This window comes from Dipodomys spectabilis, unplaced genomic scaffold, assembly GCF_019054845.1.
Source record: "Dipodomys spectabilis isolate Male_0828 unplaced genomic scaffold, ASM1905484v1 ptg000024l, whole genome shotgun sequence".
NCBI lineage: Eukaryota > Metazoa > Chordata > Mammalia > Rodentia > Heteromyidae > Dipodomys > Dipodomys spectabilis.
Genome location: NW_024870701.1, coordinates 14,980,429 through 15,000,922, shown reverse-complemented (window position 1 = coordinate 15,000,922; position 20,494 = coordinate 14,980,429). Strand labels below are relative to the sequence as shown.

Sequence of the window (20,494 nt, the reverse complement as noted above, 5' to 3'; positions counted from 1 at the left end):
TAGTTTAATGATCAGGGCACAGCATGTGACATCAGTCTTGGCCCTCTCTATTACAGGGCTCGTAGACAGACTAGAGAAACTGACATGTGTCACAGGCCACTGCTTCAAGATCTGTGTCATGGCCATGAGGGTGTGCGTGGCAACTACATGATCTCTTGCTTATTTTTAGAAGCAATTTTGTGGGCAGTGTGCTAGGTGTTTTGGAGGGCAGGTGAGACATCTGCTGACTATGTTGTTTCCTCCTGGCTCTCTTTCCTCTCATCCTTTGGTCTCCAATAACCCCCCGCGAGGGCTTGCTGGGAGGCCTACACTGACTAAAGTGTCTAGTGCCAGGATACTAATCATCCTATTTATTATAATTCCTATATTACCTCCCTCCCATAACGGTAATCCAGACAAAAGTTAGTAATAAACAGCTGCCACTTACCAGAGATCTTCTAGATGTAAGATAGTCTGTACTCATTATTTTCATATCTTTTTTCAAAACAACTTGACAAGGTTGGTATAATCTATATACTCAAAGAGGAAAGGGAAAATTGGTATGCAATTTGTTTAAAATTACACAGCTAGATGTGGTTTTGCCAGGATTTGAATCTGGTTCAGATAATTTTGGGGGCCTGTTCTCTTTCTCTTGTACATGATTACCATCTGTGAAACCATTTTGCAACCTGTAAATGTTTTTATATGTATAGTAAGGTTTATTAAAACGTTACCTTCTTTTCCACTACAGATTTCCTTCTTTCTTTCCTTCCTTTTTCTTCCTTCCTTCATTTTCCTTCCTTCCTTCCTTCCTTCGTTCCTCCCTCCCTCCTTCCCTTCCTTCCTTCCCTTCCTTCCTTCTTTTCCTTCCTTCCTTCCTTGCTTGCTTGCTTCCTTCCTTCCTTCCTTCCTTCCTTCTCTTTTCTTTCATTGCCTCTCTCTCCCTCCCTCCTGCTTCCTTCCTTCCTTTCCTCCTGTCCTGGGGCTTGAACTCAGGGGCTGGGCACTATCCCTGTATTTGTTACTCAAGGCTAGCACTCTACCACTTGGCCACAGCTCCATTTCAGGTTTTTTGGTAGTTACTTGGAGATAAAAGTCTCATGGTCTTTCTTGCCTGAGCTGGCTCCAAACTGCAATCCTCAAGTCTCAGCCTCCTGAGTAGCTAGGATTATAGCCACCAGCACCCTTCCCAGATTTATATTTTGACTTGGAAAACACAGCAGCGTCTCCAGGCTCAATTTTGCTGCATGTGTGGTGCTAAGGATTGAACCCAGGGCCTTTGTACATGTTAGGAAAATGCTCTACCACCATGTTGCTATGTCTCTAGCCGCTTGAGAGATATAGGAGTAAAAACTACACTGAACACTTCCCTGATTGAAACATCAATAAAGTAAAACCAAACTCATATTAGTTTTCTCTTTGCTTCCTGCTTCTGGGGGAAAGCTGTGCCCTAGGCCTGCCTTCCTCAGGTCCCCATGAAGTGGGGGTAGTCTGTCTGCCAGGTTCCTCTTCAGCCTTCAGCCTTAGAGCAGTCTCACCCCCTAGGTTAGCAGAGTGCTTGGGAAAAGATTATGACTTAACCAGCAGCATTCAGTGCCTGCCCTCTAGTACTAGCCAGGCCATATAAGGTCACACCTTGACTATGTGTATTTACCTGAACTAACAGGGCAAGCAGCTAGCAGTAGGACTGGTCCTTCTACTGGGCCTTTATTATGCCACCTTGATCCTAGGATGCAGTGGGCTCCCACCAGCTGTTTCATGTTGTTTTGGTCCCTGCTAGACTGTTTTTTTTATTTTTATTTTTTACATCAACGGTGTCTTGGCATAACATTGTAGGAAAAGCTGGAAGCAGGGCTATTAGAACACCACTCTAAGATTGTGTGATGCTGTGAAAGCCAGGATTCCTCATCATTCTAGGAGTCTAGCCTGAGGAATTTCTCTCAGGCTAAGTGTCTGAACTCCTAAGTAACTGGTTTGCTTTCATCTGACAGACACTTTAAACTGAGTGATGGCTTCCGCCTGCTGTGTTGGCTACTAGGAAGCTCAGGTAATTTAGTTTTGCATGTACTTTTTTTTTGGTCAAGGTGATGTACAGAGGGGCTACAGTTATATAAATAAGGCAATGAGTACACTGCTTGTCAACCTTGTTACTCCTTTCCTTAATTTTCTCCTACTTTCCCTCCCCAACCCCCCAAGTTATATAGTTTCCAAACATGTTGTCTTGTGTATGTCACTGTTGCATTGGTTCCCCCTTGTCCTTTGTCTCATCATTCTGTTGTTCCCTTCCCTTCCCTAATTCAAATAAACATATGTACAATACCCAGGTACCAAAATCAAATACAGTAACAACAGGGGATATACCATGGGGGAAGAACATACAGAAGAAACAAAATCACATAGTACATTAACAACAACAACAAAGAAAAACCTCTTGTATCCATGTCTTGGAGTTCATTTGGCTTAGCATCATCTTATATGGTCATGTGTACATAGCTATTGAGCTATTCTGCTCATCTGCTAAGATTATCCTAGATGTATACTAATTATTGCAAATAAGGGAAATCATGAGACCTATGTTTCTTTGGGTCTAGCTTACTTCACTTAATATGATTTTTCCCAAGTCTTTCCATTTCCTTACAAATGGGGCAGTGTCATTCTTTCTGATGGAGGCATAGAATTCATATATATATATATATATATATATATATATATGCACACACATATATATATATATACATGTATGTGTGTATATATATATATATATATATATATATATATATATATATATCACATTTTCTTGATCCATTCATCTATGAGTGATAAAAAACAAGGCCATCCCAAAGCTACCAGCACAATTACGTTTATTGCAGCATCATTCACCCTAGCTAAGATATGGAACCAGCTCATGGTAATTTTGTTCCCTTTAGTTTTAGAAGAGTCTAGAAGATGGAACTATTTATTTCATCTCTGGCTTAATCTTCTTTCTCTCCCTTTTTCTCCTTTCTCTTTCCTTCCCTTCCTTCTTCATTATCCTTTTCCCTCCATTCCACCTCTTTTCTCTGATTTTTTTACTTATGTATAATATTCCTTAAAAAAATACAAAGTGGAACTGTGGCTCAATGGTAGACTGCTAGCATTGAGCACAAAAACCTCAGGGACAATACCCAGACCCTGAGTTCAAGCCCCAGGACCAGCAAAAACAAAAACAAAAACAAACAAAACCCAATACCAATGTCTTCTGTTCATTTTTATTTTGGGGGAAGGCAGGACTAAGCAGGTACCTAAACTGAATGGATTAAATATGTCTCTATGTGTAAGTGTCCACAATGGTAACTTTTGGATGGAGATATGCTATTTTAGGAAGAATTGCTTTTGACTCCAATGCTTCACCCATAGTCAGTGCTCAACTTTCACAAACAAATTATATTAGAGGGCATATAAATAAAACCATTCTTCCCAGCTCCCACCTATTTTATTACATTTTAGCTTATGGTTTTGTTTTAGGTATTTCTTAGGTAGAGTCAGCAGCATTCTCAAATCTGTTTTAGATTTCAAGGGATGGTATGGATGGTAACTTTTCCCTCCCACCTCTCATTTGGGAGACAATTGACTTGCCTTACTTGATGGCTGAGTAGACACTTGAACAGACAAAATTTGTTCCGTCAAGATGTGCCTATGAATGAGCAGCACTTCTGTGAAGCAGGAACCAATTCCAAGGCCTGGACTCTCCAGAGGAATAACATGAATGGGGGAAACATGGCCAGTGCCGTCTTTGTAATGTCCTCTCGTGGTTTCTGCCTCGCCCCTTCAGGGGGCCTTCAACTTCCCACACAAGGCCTTCCTTCTCACCTTTCCGGTCCTTCAAGGGCAGTTGCTGCCTCCAACGACCGCATTTTCTGATGGCTGTCCTTGTAGGGCTGTGTTTGAGCTCCACTATGCGGCTGGGGCTCTTCTGGGCTATTTTCAAACAGGAACTTGAAGGATACTGGGAATGTTAGCATACTTTCCATTCTCTCCTTTCCTTCAGAAGGAAAACTTAGCAACAGGGCACCAGTGGAGCCCAGTGCAAAGGTGGAGGGTGTGTGTGTGTGTTAACCACGGGCAGAAAGGCCTACGGGCACAGCTCCCCTGTGAACAATGGTGAGGCGTCCTCATTCCAGGTTATGAAGGCCTAACATTTGTTGCTCAGGAGGAAGTGTGTACTTAACCTTTTTATTGTCTGGAAAAGAACACATGAAAGTACTAGGCTAGTTCTCACTGAACATCGTACATTGAAGGGAACATTAATGTGTTTTTACCCTTTAAAGACACGTATTTTGCACCCAGACTTGATAAAGGAGTTACAAAATACCACAAGAAACCTGTTAAAGAAATTCAAATTTGGCAAGCTGAAAAGGTTTCACATTTTCTTTCAGTGAAGAGAGAAAGGCTGGACAAATTCACGTTGGCTGGGCTTCCGCTCCACTCACACTCCAAGCCTTCGAGGCAGGTTCCATGCACATTTTGAGGATGCTCTGTCTGCACAGATAATGGTTGGGTCATAGACTGATGGGGATCTTCCAGGCACCAATGGATTGTCTTTTGGCTTTACTTCCCTCTAAGCTCATCCAGCCAGAGCTCTTGTAATGAATAAACATCTTTCATAAGTTCAGGAGCTGTTGGGCATCCAGAGAGAGGCTCTGATCCAGCACTTGTGCTGTTGCGTAGCATTGCCTTGGTGCTGGAAACTGGGTCAGTAATGTTTACTAGTTGTAGAAGCCACCATGGCCACTATGAAAATAACTATGTATTTTCATAGTTAGAAGGAAGAATTAGCTGAATGTATTTAGTGTTAGAGAACTGGCATTTATAACTAAAATCAAGTGCGATTCTATTATTTGTTAATAGAATGTAATTAATGTAAGTATATTAATATAACAGGATAACTATTCCATGAACTATTATTAACTATTATTATCTGGACTCACAAGCTTCCAGTAGCAGAATTCTTGATTTGTATACAATAATAATAATAATAATAAATGGCACAAGTCTCATTTTACCACATCTGAACCATTGGTAATAGCCTTACTAGTGTTCATCAGCACTTTTAAATTGAAATAAATTATATGTATTTTTGCCTATAGTGTTGAAAGTCTACTTGTAAGGCTTTGAGTGTTTACTCCAGTGTTAATGAATTAAATGGGAAACACACACGTGCTTTGAGCATGCAATTTCATGACCTATGCAATGGCCTGCAGACTCTTCCACTGACACACCTTGGGGGAAAAGGATGTAAGAGTAGTAGTGGGCTTGCCCCTGATTATTTTCCTCATTTCTCTTGAGAGACAAGTGACTGGAAAAGTTGTCAAAGGATAGAATAAAACACAACTGGTCACCAGGTGGTGAAAGCAGTTTACAGAAGGCTGAAAGCTGATACCCTTCAGGGTGAAAAGGGTCATGGCCCCAGAGTTACAGGCTGCAGGGTCAAGTCTATAGGGGAGTCACCGCTTGTACAGTGTCCTCTGGTGGTATATGAGCAATTTTCATAATTGATTCTGAATCATTCTAGTCCCTGTGTGTTGTATGCCATTTATAGAGCATGCCAATAAATCACTATTTAAACCCAAGAAAACAAAGCAGGCTTATTTCAGAGCTTCTGCCACTCAGTCAGCTTTCTATAGAAACATCTGCCTGCTGCTTCCACAGTCTCTATTTTCCCAGCTTCGTTTTGTCCAGATGGAGTGGGCTGGACCTGCAAAAGCTGTGATTTTATTTGCTTGCAAGTGAAATGTTTCCCAGGGGAATGTTTTATCTTTATTACTATTTTTTTCTGGTAAAGTATTTCTAAAGATATTACAGCTGTTACATTTGTTATCAAATCCAAAGTTGTAATTCCTGTTAAAACACCAGTTATCAATAAATACAAAGACATTCCCCTTCCTTGTGCAAATAAATTATAACAAAATGTGGGCAATGTGAGTGCATATGCAAGCCTCCTATCACACCCACGGTCACTGAGAAGGGAAATTTTAGCATAAAAAATAAAAACTGTAAGACTCAATAAATCCAGACAGACTTTAACATATACTTTTTTTTTTATTAAATATGTAAAAAGATCAACGCAAGTCAAGTTATTCACATATTCAGAGACAAAAAACTATTCTACCATGCGACAAGAGGTGGGTAATGTGGAATGGATGTCATACATCTGAATAAGACCCTTTCTTCTATTATGCCATTACTTATCTATATTTATAATTAACAATACATATGTTTACATTCCTTTCAGTTTACATTTAATATATAACAAAAGCTTTATGGTGTACTATTTAGTAAAAGTAATCTGAATGCATATTAAACCTTAACGGAATAATGGAAATACTCACCAGGGAAGGAAGGAATTCTTGGTTCCCTTCTGGAGTTTACTTCTCTCGGGTCAACAAGTATTTTATCTTTTGTTCCTGCTTTTCTGCTCAGAATGAACATGGACTTTCTCTTTGCCCCCTGCTTCAATCACTTCCAGTCTGACCGTGGCAATGAAAGTGCTATAACCAGCCAACAGTGAGTGTGTAGGGCACTAACGGAAACCCAACTTTCTCAGAGGGAAGGAAGTGCCTTCACTCACATGCCCAGAACAGTGGCATGTGAGTGAAGTTGAGGCATGAAGAATGTGTGCTCTGAGTACCAAGATGATAGAACAATGGGGTACCACCATCTCTGGGTGATAAGTGGTGGGTACACAGGCAGAAGCTATTGGACTCTGAAACCCAGCTGTTAAAGATACTCCAAAGCATTCATGACATCAACTGAGGCACAGCACCACAGGAGATGTTTATGATGGGATAGGAAGAAAAATATGCAGCTCTTCTTTACACGAATAGAGTCTCCTCCAAGCCACTGGGAAGGAGAATGGAATGGGGAGGCTGGGGAAGCTCCCTTTTGCAGGTCAGCCTTTTTCCATATGGGAAAGCTGAGATGTTAAAGAACACAGTGGTTCCAGCCAGAGTCACCAGGGAGCCTTATGCAAATTAAATATATCAAGTGGCATAAAAGAACACATGATCCTGACTCCCTGATACCCACTCATGTGCATTCACATGACAGAAGTGTAGCTATGAGCTACTGGGTACTGGACATTACTGAGATGCCCAGGGCAGGCGAAGAATGGCCTAGGAACCACTGAAGTATCTGTGGGGAGTTAGTTATTGTGCCTCTTTACAAGAGCTATTTTAAAATAAGGTGAGTACAACAGCTTCAGCAGGGTGACACACTGGTAAGCATGGTGCTATGTATAGCACAGCCATTACCTGTAACCAGGCGTTGGAGGATGTCACTGCTGGGAGCCAGGCTTTTCAGCCTGAGAGAAATGAGCTGCTGCTGCCGTGCAGAGTGAGCAGGAGAGAGAAGAAAGGGAAGTCAAACCCCATGGAACATCTATCTGTCCAAGTCTGCACAGTGTGTTGTAAGAATCTCAGAATATACAAACCATCTTTTCCACATGTAACTCAATAAATACCACTTTGCTGCGGAAGATTTATTTTGGAAAAAGAGTTCTTTTGGTGCCAAGCTTCAATGCTAGAGTTGAGAATCAAGTGTTTCATCGATTAATAAAGAGATTTCGAAGCTTTTATGATGCATATTTCATAAATTTATTTTAAGCTTTTTCACTTAGGTGGAAAGTGGGGTGGGCACATTTGTTTCTGTTTTTGTTGCACCTGCTAAGTCGAATATGGAGGGGGAGGTAAACTTAATGTTGGAAACCAAGCAAAATGCATGATCTGGGAAGAGATACCATCTGTCAAAAGGTGGGGAGAGAAAGGCAGAGATTTGGAAAAAGACTAAGAAAAATGTGCAACTATTAGTTATAAGGAATGCTTTAAACTCATCAATAGATGTTTCCTCTATTATCAATTTCCATGGTTGAGCAAATGTCAGTGACTACGTAGGCCCTTATGTTGGAAGAGGGGAGACTCCTCTTTATCTAGAAGATCCCAGGAGGCAAAGGTGTTCCATTGCTGTTCTCCCGGTCAATACCAGACCGCAAAATTCTCTGGGAATTTTGCTCCCATGAATCCTCACTGCCAGCCTCCAACCAGAGGGTAACACCGCGCAGGGCCCTGCAGCTCAGGCTGCAGGCCCACATTACCCTTTAGTAGGAATTCCCCAGTAAGCATGGCAGGCCGGGGAGGGGGAGGAGGGGGCGGAAACCACACAAGGACGAGGGATGAGGCAGGAGGGCCTGCACCTATCAAGACCCCCTTTGGATTGCAGATAGCTGATAACAACATCTTGGAGTTCATGGATGCCCACCAAAGAGGACCCTGAGAAAGAAAACACCATGAGAACCTGGGAACAGGGGTGGGAGAGCAGGGGCATGAGGAGAAAGGGCAAAGCTGAGATGGTGTTTTTCCTCAAGTGAATGTCTTTTGAAACTAACAACATACTGTGTGGTTGTTTAACATGCTGCTCTATGAAATACTGCTGGGCCCTGAAGTCCTACTGTTGAATCCATTTCTTTCCCTTTCCTGTTGTGAAGAGAGGGAGAAACTGACTTGTTCCCCCCCCCCCCCCCCATGACACAAGTCACTATCGTTATGGCTTTCATATCAAGTATCTGTTTCCCTTTGTTCCAATTCATTACTTGACCAAATTGATGATCAGAGGTTAAAACTTGCAAACATCAAAGCACCACAAATGCATGTGACATCTAGTGACACTGGGTTAAGAAATGCCAATATAAATACCATATACCAAATTACCATTGTTTCACACCAAGATAAAAAGGGGTGGAAGTGGTAGTGGTGTTGGGGTAGGGAAGAGTTGTTCTGGAAAGAAACAGGTGGGGGGTGGGAGGGCTGGGGAAGGGAGAGAGCAGAACCAATCTCAAGCAGCCAAGTGGTGATGCTGAAGGTATGTAACACTACACTTTCTCAGGTAGGTGACTCAAATGGCCACCTACAAATGCATCTTGGCAAAGGAGGTGGGAACCAAGAGCAGTGGCTGGCGTATGCAATGGTGCGTTGATGATAACAGCAGATTGGGAACAGTTGGTGTTTTGCTGAGCTTGAGGCCACACATGTTCCAATTCTCCAGAAGAAAGTTCCCATGCACAATGGAAGTGCCAAGAGCTGCTGAGACAGTTCAGTACTCTTCTTGCTGCTGGGGCTGCTGGTCATGGGCTTGCTCCTCTGCTTCTGCCTCTTCTGTGTGGCCCTCCTGTGGGGCAAGGGAGAAGTTTCAGTTGAAATAATTTACTGTATCTGTATCTGAGGCCCCATGGGAGTCCCAGCTTATGATCCCTGGGTAGCATGGCATCTCGTCTGTGGACAGAATCAGGCTTAGTCAGGACTTACCCTGCAATGATTTCCCTCCTACTAGTGACTAATGCACGCAGGGATGCCTTCGCATCCATGTGCCATCAAATGATCATTCTGCAAACAACAGTTATCACACAATAAGCACCAAACTTATTTTTTCCAATTGTTTTGGAAGGATATCTTCATAGAACATATTCCATACTTGCCTGTCTTCTGCAAAAAGTTAAACAGTCCAAACATGATTCCACAGCATTGTGATAACCACAAATAAATAAGCTGAGCCCTACCACACAAGTCTAGGCTGCTGTATGTGCTGGGTGACTATCCCTACATGAACAGCCCACCATGTGGTTTTTCTGATCTGTTTTCTATTTCCTCCACTGTGGTCATCCATGCATTGGTGCTGTCTGCCTAAAGCAGGGTTTTTCTGTACCAATCTCAGGTGGGTTTAGATACCTGGGAAACCACCTGTTAGTTTCTGAAGGAAAGGCTAATAGCCATATTCATGGGCTGTCCTCATGAAGGAGAGCCTTCTTGGCACAGAACTCAGGCTGTGGCTCAAAGTTTTGGGACATCTGTTTAGGATGTTTCAGGCTCTATTTTCTTATTGTCTGCTTGTAGACTCTAAGCAGGTGTGGTAGCTCTATTTGGTTCCAAATGTCCTAATTATTACTTGCCTAACCCAGTTAAGTATATTTATAGCTGCAACTTTTCTCACTTTTTCTCTCTTCTTTCTCTTTTTCCTTCTCCCCCTCCCCTTTTCCTCCTTGCCTTCCTTCCTCTCTGTTCTCCCTCCCTCTTTTCCTTCCTACCACCCTCCTTCCTTTCCTTTCTCTCTCCCATCTCTTTCTCTCCTTTTTCCCTTCTCCTTTCATGTCTTCCTCCCTCTCCTTCCTTCCTGTCTTCCTCTCTCTCTCCCCCTTCCTTCTTTCTTTCCTTCCTTTTTTCTGTTTTTCTTAAACTTAATTAATGTCTTGTTATTCTTGCTTGGCTTTTTTTTTTTTTTTTTTTTTGTTCAAGGTTGATACTCTACCACTTGAGCTGCACCTCCACAGACTTTTCTGTCTAGGCTGGCTTCAAACTATTCAAACTATTATCCTCAGATCTCAGTCTCCTGAGTAGCTAAGATTACATACAGGCATGACTCGCCAGTGTCCAGCTAGTTCTTTCATTTTAACCTAGAGGCAAAGTTAACTTATTACCAGTGCAGCTAATTGTCCCTCCTGTAATGACACAGGGTTTTGGGATGCAGTATGGCATGTAAACTGGCACAGAGAAGGGCTCAGATCCCATCACACAGACTCCTGACCTGCTTAAACCTATTCCCTTTCTAACAAGTTCCTAGTACCTGTAGCCCAGGGCAAAGCTGTCAAGATCTCATCCTAGACAGGTATGATCCAGACCCACACCTGTTCTCCTTCCGTAGCATTCTATACTTTATTGTACTATAAAACTGACTTGGAATCTTGTTTGCAATCTTTGGCTTTAGCTACAGGATTCTGAGGTTCTTGAGGCAGGACCAGAGCTTTCTTCAACTCGGTCTCATTTTTCTTCCCTCTATAGATTCAACATGATGTGTCAAGAGGAAGAATCCATGGAGGACTCAGAATGGATGACAAAGACTATCAGACTATTAGTCAAGGTCACAAGATGAGTATTTTCTGAGAGGTAGTATGTCAAGGCTGCGTGCATGGACTTTGGAGTCCCAGCTTTGTTATTTTTAAACTGTGAGAGTCAGGGCATGTAATGTAACTGCTCCATGCCCTCACTGTTTTTGTCTGTAAAATGAGGGACAGTAAGAATATCTATATAATAAGGTTTTCAGTGTGATTAACTGACTGATGAATACAGAAATTAATGAGTTTAAAAAAACCAATAAAATACCTAGAAGGAATTTTGGCATATAGTAACTATTAAAGGTAAGTTGTGATTATGATTCTACTGGAAGAACTCTTTAGCATATTTTTTCCAGAAGTATAAATAATAACAAAGTAACTCTGTGACAACTCAAAGTAGAAAGTGACATTGTCTGAAAGACCTGAGATCAAATCAAGCACTATCTCTTACTGATTTTGTGCCAATTATTTGGAAATTGTGTGATCCCCTCATATTCATAACTACATCATATTATTACCTCATAGGGCTGCTCCACCTTGAAAGGTTAAGGTTTACCTTCTCTGACCACTTCCTGCTGTCTGTCTGACCCTTACATTCCTACTTCAGATGTTCTCTGGCCTCAGGCTCTCTGGGTCCTGGGTACCCCAGGTTGCACACTTAGCAGTATCCTCTGCTAGCTGTTTGGCCCATTGCTTGGCGTATGTGAGAGCCGTCACCTTAGCTCAGGAAGCTAGCACTTCAGCTGACAGTGACACTCTGATGAGGATTAAGAGGGCATTTCACTCCGTGGTAACGTTAGCCGAGAAACAGGCACTGGCCTCCATAAAAGCAGGTGTTCTCCCTCTGTTTAGAGGAATGAAAACAATGACCATTTCATAGGAAAGCATGGTTCTTCCATGAAGCCTCTGCTTCCTCTGGATATGAACAGTTCCTCTAAGTTTTGCAGCCTTTGTCCCCATTTTTGCTTCTGAGACACAGTATACAGTAGCCCCTGGGTGCATTCCTTACTGTATGGCTTTACAACTTCTTTAGCCAGGTTCCAGGCCCCCAGTGGGACAAAGTTGTTTTATTTATTACCCTAACTCTTCAGTATAGGGTGATGTCTTCCGTATTTCCCCTCAGCCCTCAGCTGGCCCGAACTGTGCTTTCTTACATAATTGTTTATGTACATGTTAGACTGATGGGAAAGTCTCAGAAGTGGGATCTGTTTTACATTTTGCAAAGAATCTCATCCAAGCTAGGAGTTAACTATAGGACAATAGAGTTAACCCATAACTGAGAGTTGAAAGACCCAGATTCAAGTAATTGTTGAGCCTGTAACAAGCTGTAGGGTCAGGAATCTATTAGATGAGACCCTTCCCCATGATGAACAAGGGGTGGGTCTTCCTCATGTTGAACAAGTGGAGTCTCTGTGGCCTCCACTGGCTTAGGACAGTAGCCTCACACAGTGAGCTAAAATCCCAGATAGAGGAAAATGCAATTGATGTCACCTAACTTCAGAAATGCAGACCTGAGCAATGCTGACTTAAAGAAACAAGTCTCCCAAGTTATCAAGGCGATGTTAATGCATGGGTGCAAGATAAAGCAGTCAGAAAGTCTGGGAAAACATACCTGAAATTCTGACATGTTACACATCACAGCTGAGAGTTCCTAGCCCATACAATGCCATTGTAGATTTTCAAGGAAAAAAAAAATCTTTTTTTTTTTTCACAGACAATGTGAGAATGAAGAAATTAAGCTCACATGTAGGTAGGAGGCCAAGGGAAATTTATGCTGAAGGTGGCATGGATGCATTGAAGTACCAGCTGGTTAATTTTAGTATTTCCATATCAACCCATTACATCTCTCTAAATGCTCAGTGCTGAGGGATGTTATAACTCTTTATTCTCATGGAAATCAATAAAAAGATAAGCAAGGTAGAAGACAGTACTGAAGGACTGTGGCTATTGCAGGAGAGAAATGGGGTCAAAAGATGGAGGAGGAGGTCTTCACAGAAGCGCAATGGCTCCTGCTTCTTAAACACAGGAGGACACTCAGCCTCATGCATGTCATTTATGTCACATGCCATATGTATCACGTGTCACATGTCACGCATTTCATTTGTGTCACACATCCTATACTGCTGCATGTGTCACAGGTGTCATGCACACCACGTGTTATATGTCACACATGCCACACGTCATATATGTCACACATGCCATGTGTCACGCTACATGTATCTCATAAGTGCCATACATGTCACCTGCCATGCATGCATGACAATTGCGCCATGTGTCATGCATGTCATGCCATCTGCACTATGTGTCATACATGTCATGCATCATGAATGTCAGGTTTACCACACATATGACATGCATATCATATGTGTCACATGTGCCACAGATGTCATTCACACGTGTCACACATCATGCACCATGCATGTCAATTATGTCATGTTATTTCATTCATCATGTCATGTGTTGTGCAAGTCATCCACATCATGTTGTCACGCATGACATTTGTGTCACTTATGCCATATACTTGTCTTTTGTGTCATGTCATGCATGTCATTTGTCATATGTGCCATCAATGTCATGTGTCACGTGTCAAACATGTCATGCGCCAGGTATATTATATATTTCAATGACACATGTGTCATTTGTGTCATACATCTCATGTATTTGGTTTGTCATGCATGGTGTTTATATCATAGGTGTCATGTTTGTATATAATGTGTCAAGTGTGCCATACATGTCATTTGTGTCGTGTATGTCATTTATATCACATGTGTTAGGTATATCAACTGTGTCATGCACATAACACATGACATGGTACACAGCATACAGAACACACACAACATGACATATATGTGACACCTGACATAAGACACACATGACATAATTGACCTACATGGCACATGGCATATGTGTCACAATGACATACATGATGTAAAGGACACACGTTACACATAGCATACATGACATGACAAATTACATGGCACATGACACATGATATGCATTACACATGAGTGACATGTCTGACACAAATAAGTGTCACTTATGACATATAACGTTAATTATATAAGTGAGACATGGCATAAATGTGTATGATACAACACACATGGCATGGCGTGCACAATGTCAATGACATGACATAATTCACATCTATGGCACATAACACATATGACATGCATGTCACATACAACATGCATATTATATGCATGCACGTGACATGCACAACACACAGGGCATAAGTGTTATACATGATATACACAGCACACATACCATAAAGGACATGCATGACATATGACACAAATGACATGACACACAACTTTATGACAAGGCACAAAGGTCATTTCCTATGTCGCACATGACATGAATAGCTTATGACATACATGACACATAGCATAACACATGACATAATTGATGCCACGGCACATGACATTCATGATACAGATGACATGCATGACATGTGATGTGCATGGCATGACACACGTGCAACCTGTGCCACATAATGTGGTGCACATGACACACTGCACGGCATGACACAAATGACATATTTGATACACCTGGCACACATTACATACATGATACATACGATGTGTGGCACACACAATCCACATGATATACATGACATATATACATGACATGTACAACACATGACATACATGATGCACATGACACACATGGTACATGGCCTGTAAGTGACATACCTGGTATGTCATGTACTTTAACTGAATTGCAACCATGAAAATCTATCCTCTTATTCTCCAGTAGTTCTGCTATTCCCAGGAGCGTTCTGGGAAAGGCAGATGTCTAGAAACATTTGCCATCTCAGACTTGTATACACAGTCATACCAACAGCATAATGAACAAACTAGCGATATATTTTTTTCTGGATCCCATGCATATGAGACTCACACGTGAGTGCAGGCTCACCATTCAGTGTGGAAATGTCCTGAAAACAGGATATAGGGTCACAGGGTCAGGACCAAGTGCCATGGAAACAAAGGAGGATTTAGAGAGCTGGGCATGGGATTGTGTGTGGCACTGTAGCCACTGAGTATGTTCTCAAAAGTGATGCCTTTCCAGACCATGAGACAAAAGAGGTGGTGGACAGGGCTGGCAGTTCTCTAAGGCTCCCTCTCCAGTGCAGAGCTTGGAGGCTGCCCCAGAAACAAGGCTCACGATCTTCGAGAAGGAAGGCAGATGTGAAGGCTCAAAGTGGCACAGTCCCAGGAGTGACAATAAAACTGGCTTTAGAAAATATACCAACTAGCTAGCAGAAAACAGATGCTGACTCAACTAGGTGAATGCCAAGGTAGATGAGGCCATGCTAAGACATTTGTAGGTATAAATCAACAAAATAAAACGAGGGAGTGATCTGAGGAAAATCCAGGTAGGCATTTGATTGGCATTAACTTCTTCACACAACGAGCATATTCAGCTAAAGACTTCCAAGAAAAGCATCTATCTACATGTCTTCTTTATTTTTTTCCCTGCCCCCTGACACCTAATATGCTAGGAGGGAGGTAACACAGTGCTGGAGATTTGGGGCCTGAAGTCAATAAACCTGGGATCAAACCACAATGGTGGTTTATTAACCATGCATTGTTGTGAGAGTCATTTTATCTGTAAATGTAGAAAAGGAACATCACTCACTGTGTAGGGATATGATTAGGGTGAGAAATGAACACAGAAGCTGAATGTGGTGGATCCAGCCATCTACCTACTTGGAAGGAGTAGATTAGTGGATCACGGTTTGAGGTCAGTCTAGGCAAAGAAGTTTGTAAGAATCCACTTCAACTAAGGGCTGGTATCCTCGCTACAGGGGTAAAACAATAGCTGGGTATGGTAGCATGTACCTGACATGCCAGTGACAGACAACAGGAAGGATCACAGTCCAGTCTGGTTTGGGCATAAAATGACACCCTATCATGAACATAACCAATACAAAAAGGACTGGCAGAGTAGCTGAAGTGGTAGAATACCTCTTTAGCAAGTATAAGGCTTTGATTTTCAGATCTCGGTACTGCCAACAAAATGTTCACTATACAAGAATGCTTTATCTAGAATATACTAAATGTTCAATAAATACTAGCCATTACTATCCTCATCTTGTTTAAAAGTTGGCTCACAGGCGGAAGGTGAGTATATTGTTAGCATGCACAAGGCTCTGGGTTCCATTCCTAGCACCCCTCCCCTAAACCCCAACCAAAAAGTACCTCCCAAAAGCCATATGTGGTCAGGTCTGGAGAAGGGACAGCATGAACCCAGGATACAGACTAGTTGTCAAAGATTTTGGGAAAGATATTTAACCTCTCTTAGTTTCTGTTCATCTGTAAAATTGGACAACAATAACAAATACCTACTAGAATTCTCAAGAGCACAGGAGGAGCTAATAAGTGAATACACCCATAGCCCCAGGTTCCTCCCAGTCTAGTTTCATCCAAAGTGACTGAGAAAGGACCTGATAAACTCATTCAGTCTTATGACTAATGAGGCTTCCAAGCATGACTGCTCCTGGGCAGGCATCTGCACTGTGGCTGTGCATGTACTGCAAGAGCAGCTCTGTGGGCAGCTAGGGGTGTTAAGGTTGGACAGTGTGATGGAAATGGCTGAACAAAGCCAAGTATGGACATCTAGGCAGAGACCCCTGAAGACACACCAGGGAGGCCAGCGCTCTTGCTAGAGGCTGGCTAGCCTATCTATCTAGCCTTCTGCAGGAATTCATAGACCTGCCACTACTCTTCAATTGGAGTTTATCTGGAGGTACTCCAGCACAAGGTCGCCTTCTTGGGACGAGAGTTTTCCATCCTGCTGCAAGAGCAAGGCTGGGAAGCCATTGTGGGCCTGTGTGCTGGCCTTGCTCCGGCTGGCATGTATTAACACAGCTTGGTCAGTGATGCCTCCCATGGCCGTGTAGACCTCATTCAATTTAGGGAAATCAAGTTTTGGAAGGCAATAACCATAATTACTCTGTGCTCAAAAGACAGCAAAACACTTCGTATGTACAGAACGTTGTGTAATTCACTGTCACAGACACTACACAGCAGCCACCTCTTTTAGCATCAGATCTAACATTACTGGAAGCCACAACGGCTTCTGAGACTTCACTAGGCCAACTCCTAGGGGCTTCCAAATCTACATTCTGACCTACTGGTAATCAAGAAAGAACTCTAAAAAAATACTAAGGGCAAGACAAAAAGTGACTAAGGAAGAGCTTCCAAACCTCAGACACAGTTCCTTATTGCTTAGGAAAGCTTCACTGCTATCATGTTAAGACATAAATCAAGTAAATACTGGCCTGGCATTCTGCTGGAAGAAGAGACAGTAAGCTTGCCAGTGGCTCATTACTTCAATAGAAATATTAAGCCCTGTGCAACTCCACCACAGCACTGTCTAAGCACCACTGGCATCCTGGTCAGATGGACCTAAACACTTCAGCTTTGAACCCTAGCCTGTGGCTCTTGCCTTTCACCACTCAAATCTGTAGAAGGTGAGGTTCTTGCTTCTTTGGGTGTTAGGCCTTTCTGTTCCTGCACAGGCAGACTGGTATGATTTGCCCCAGTTTCTACTATTTATCCCTCCCACTTTCCTCTTGGGTTCATTCCCTGCTCCTCACATCTGCTTTTCATTGCCCCACACAGACACATGCTGAGTTGCTCTCAGCTCATTTGCTCACGAGCAGCAAATGTGTCAAGTTCTCCCCATGAAAGAAGCCTTCTACCCAGGGCTGTCCCACAGTGCTGGTCTGTCCTGGCTATGAGTATCTTGATTATTTCTCTTTCAATCAGCCTCACTGAAAGATCAGAAGAAAGAAGAGTTCTTATAGAAATTCTCACTGCTTATTTGCTCACAGAGTTAAAAACTACTTGAGGTTGGATTGTCCTTTCTCAGGTAAAGCCCTTACCTCTACCGATCTCTTTCCAGGCTGATTTATGGATACATGTCCCACAGAACTGGGTGAACAGACGATGATGGTGATGGCAATGTTTATTCCTCTGGGAATGTCGAATGTATTGATTCAGCTGTAGTTCTGAAGCCCAAGGGAACCAGGGAGCCTTAGCGCATGGATCCACTGCACTTGGATGAAGAGTTGTTTTAGAATTCTGGAGCCAATGGCTCCACACACTTACCTGTTCATCTGAAGCATAGAGCACTTCCATTAGTCGCTGCACAAGGTCATCATTTTCCTGCCCATGTTCTTGGCAGAGCAGCTCAATCTCTCTCAACTTCCCAAAGTAGAAATCTCTTTCCTTTTCCACACCTTCAAGGGCAAGTTTTAATGAATGTACCTGCAGAGAGTAAAAGTAGAGAAGAAATCCCCCAAATACAGAATAAGAAATAAGACATCACCTATTGCTTGTAGACAAGGACCTAAAATACATAAAAAGAGAAGATGAAATAAGTAAGTGCAAATCTTAGGAAGAATCAAGAAGGCTGTTGTTTGAACTTGACCAAACGTCCAGTTTCAGGAGAATGCCAATCACTCTTTTCTATCAACTGCTGATTAACCAGTCAGAGCGATCTGTCTACCTGCATGGTTAATCATTTGCTCTGACTAGCCTCCAACCATGGTCCTCTTGATCTCTGCCTCTCTGACTTTGAACTATTTTTGTTGTTAATATGAGACCATGAATGTTTGTAAATACACAAGGCAATAAAACTGAATTTCCTAAAAAAAGAAAACTCTTCTAGAGACCTTTTTCTGCTTGAAACCAATAAACCTCATCTCTTGGCTTAGCCAAACAATCCATGTCTACCCTGAGCTGGTGCCAGCGCATGGATCTGTGGCTGGTTGGTTAGATATACCACCACTCTCCCAACCCAACCAAGGATACTATCAACCCACAAAACTGAGGTTTGGCTGCTTTCTGGGAGTGCTTTGGTTTGTGCAATGAGAAAGTAGCTGAGGTTTTTGTAGAAATACTCAGCCCAAGATGGGTTTTGGTGGTATTCCAGATGTGTTAGGTAAGAGGCACTCAGCTATAAACATTCTCTAGTAAAAACTGGCAGCAGCTAGGTTAGTGGATGAAAGATCAACTGGAAAATGTAATTCCATTTTCATGGCCCTATTCACAAAGACTGAGGCCAACCTCATCTCTCACATGGCATGGCAGATGTCTGATGGATCTGTAAGAAAAGTCAAGGGTATAGTACCATGGCGTGTATATTCCTTTTCAACAGTGCTCACAACTCCTCCCAATGTGTCCATACTGCAGGTCTTCCCAGGCCTTGATGTATGAATGACAGCCACAGTCTCTCTGCCTGGGTTACCCAAAGCCTATTTTCCCTCCCCATCAGGGGTCCCTGCACACAGTCTTGGCCCTAACTCACTTCCTGTTGGCTAACCCACTGCCCAGAAAGAATCCCTAATTATTTTATTTATGTCTTCCTCCCCTACATCTTTTGATTCATCTCTATTATTGAGATTGTCTAGCCTAGTGTTACTTTTATAGCAGATCATGGGAGATTGCCTGAATAAAGGAAGGAGGCCAAGTAAATGAAAATCCTGAAAGTTTATGGCACTTGTCACTTTCTCTATTAGCACTGTAATTCACTTGGCCTCTTCTGTCCCTGTGTTCTCAGCTGTAACACTGTGGTGCTTGGGTGGCCTCCCCTCAGGCTCAGAGAGACTCTTGAAGGCAATTGCAGATCGGGAGAAGATACTTGCTGAAGGACGGATTCCCAGTTTTGAGTGTGTCTGTCCTCCTGGGAGGCACAGTAGGGTCAGGTACTTCCTCCTCTGTGTCAAGGCCTGGGGGTGGGGGGCAGAGGGGCCTCTTGGGAATAATGAAGGAATTACAAGAGGAAAGAAGGCCTTTCTAGAGTAGCATTAGGATGACAAGATGGTTTAATCATGGTGCTTTGGAGGTCTTGGGATGGAGGACTCTGTTGGATTTGAAGAGCTAATGGGGAGCTAGGAGGTGACTACAAGGAGAGGAAGTAGCCTTGTTGGTCAAGGCTGTAAGAAAGAGAGGGGGCAAGGGAAGAAGGCTTCCATTCAGTGAGCATTTAGGCCAGGTAGTTAGAAACTTAAGTGCGGTGGAAGGAGAAGACAGGGAGGAAAGGAGTCACGAAGAAATGAGGTATAATGATATCAAAAGATCTGAGCCTTTAAAGCAGAATGTAGGCATAAATCTGAAGTGTTATGGACTTATGTCAGATTCTCTTTAGGTTCACTATGGCTTTCTTGGAGCCTTAGGCTTGTGGTCTAAAGCTCATTACTGCTATCCTTACTGTCTTTCATTAGCGAAGTCATTACTAGAAATTCTCCATGAGCTCAAACTAAGAACCAGCAGGTAACTGGAACACTTCACATTTCTAAATCAAAGATCTACCTGCCAGATGACTTAAGGTTTTAACTTTTTCATTAAAGTGATTGGAATTGTAAAGAAACACCCTTGTGAAACCAGCTGCCTGCTTTTTAAACTAGGTTCTTGATTGCAATATGCAATTATCTTTTAAAAAGAAGAACTTTTCAAACTCTTGCTGACTCAGCAGAAAGAAGATTAATCACTGGGACTGGCCTGCTAAGTGGCTGGGAACAGCCTGAGGGCTTAGATTCCACGTTCTTCACAGACTGGTAGCAGCATCAGGATGGTTTAACAAGGCATT

General features: G+C 42.5%; 1 protein-coding gene across 6 annotated transcripts in view; it reads right to left on the bottom strand.

Annotated features, from left to right (window-relative positions):
• Positions 1–6,034: 6,034 nt before the first annotated feature.
• Positions 6,035–20,494, bottom strand: part of Mapre2 (microtubule associated protein RP/EB family member 2) — a 164,451-nt gene continuing 149,991 nt past the window's right edge. For all 6 annotated transcript variants that reach the window (XM_042675115.1, XM_042675114.1, XM_042675111.1 and 3 more), the window contains 2 exons: positions 18,013–18,171; positions 6,035–9,177 (listed from right to left, as the gene is read on the bottom strand). In XM_042675115.1, the coding sequence (XP_042531049.1) occupies positions 9,103–9,177; positions 18,013–18,171 (234 nt within the window). In that variant the 3' untranslated portion in view covers positions 6,035–9,102. The remainder of the gene's footprint in view (positions 9,178–18,012; positions 18,172–20,494) is intronic.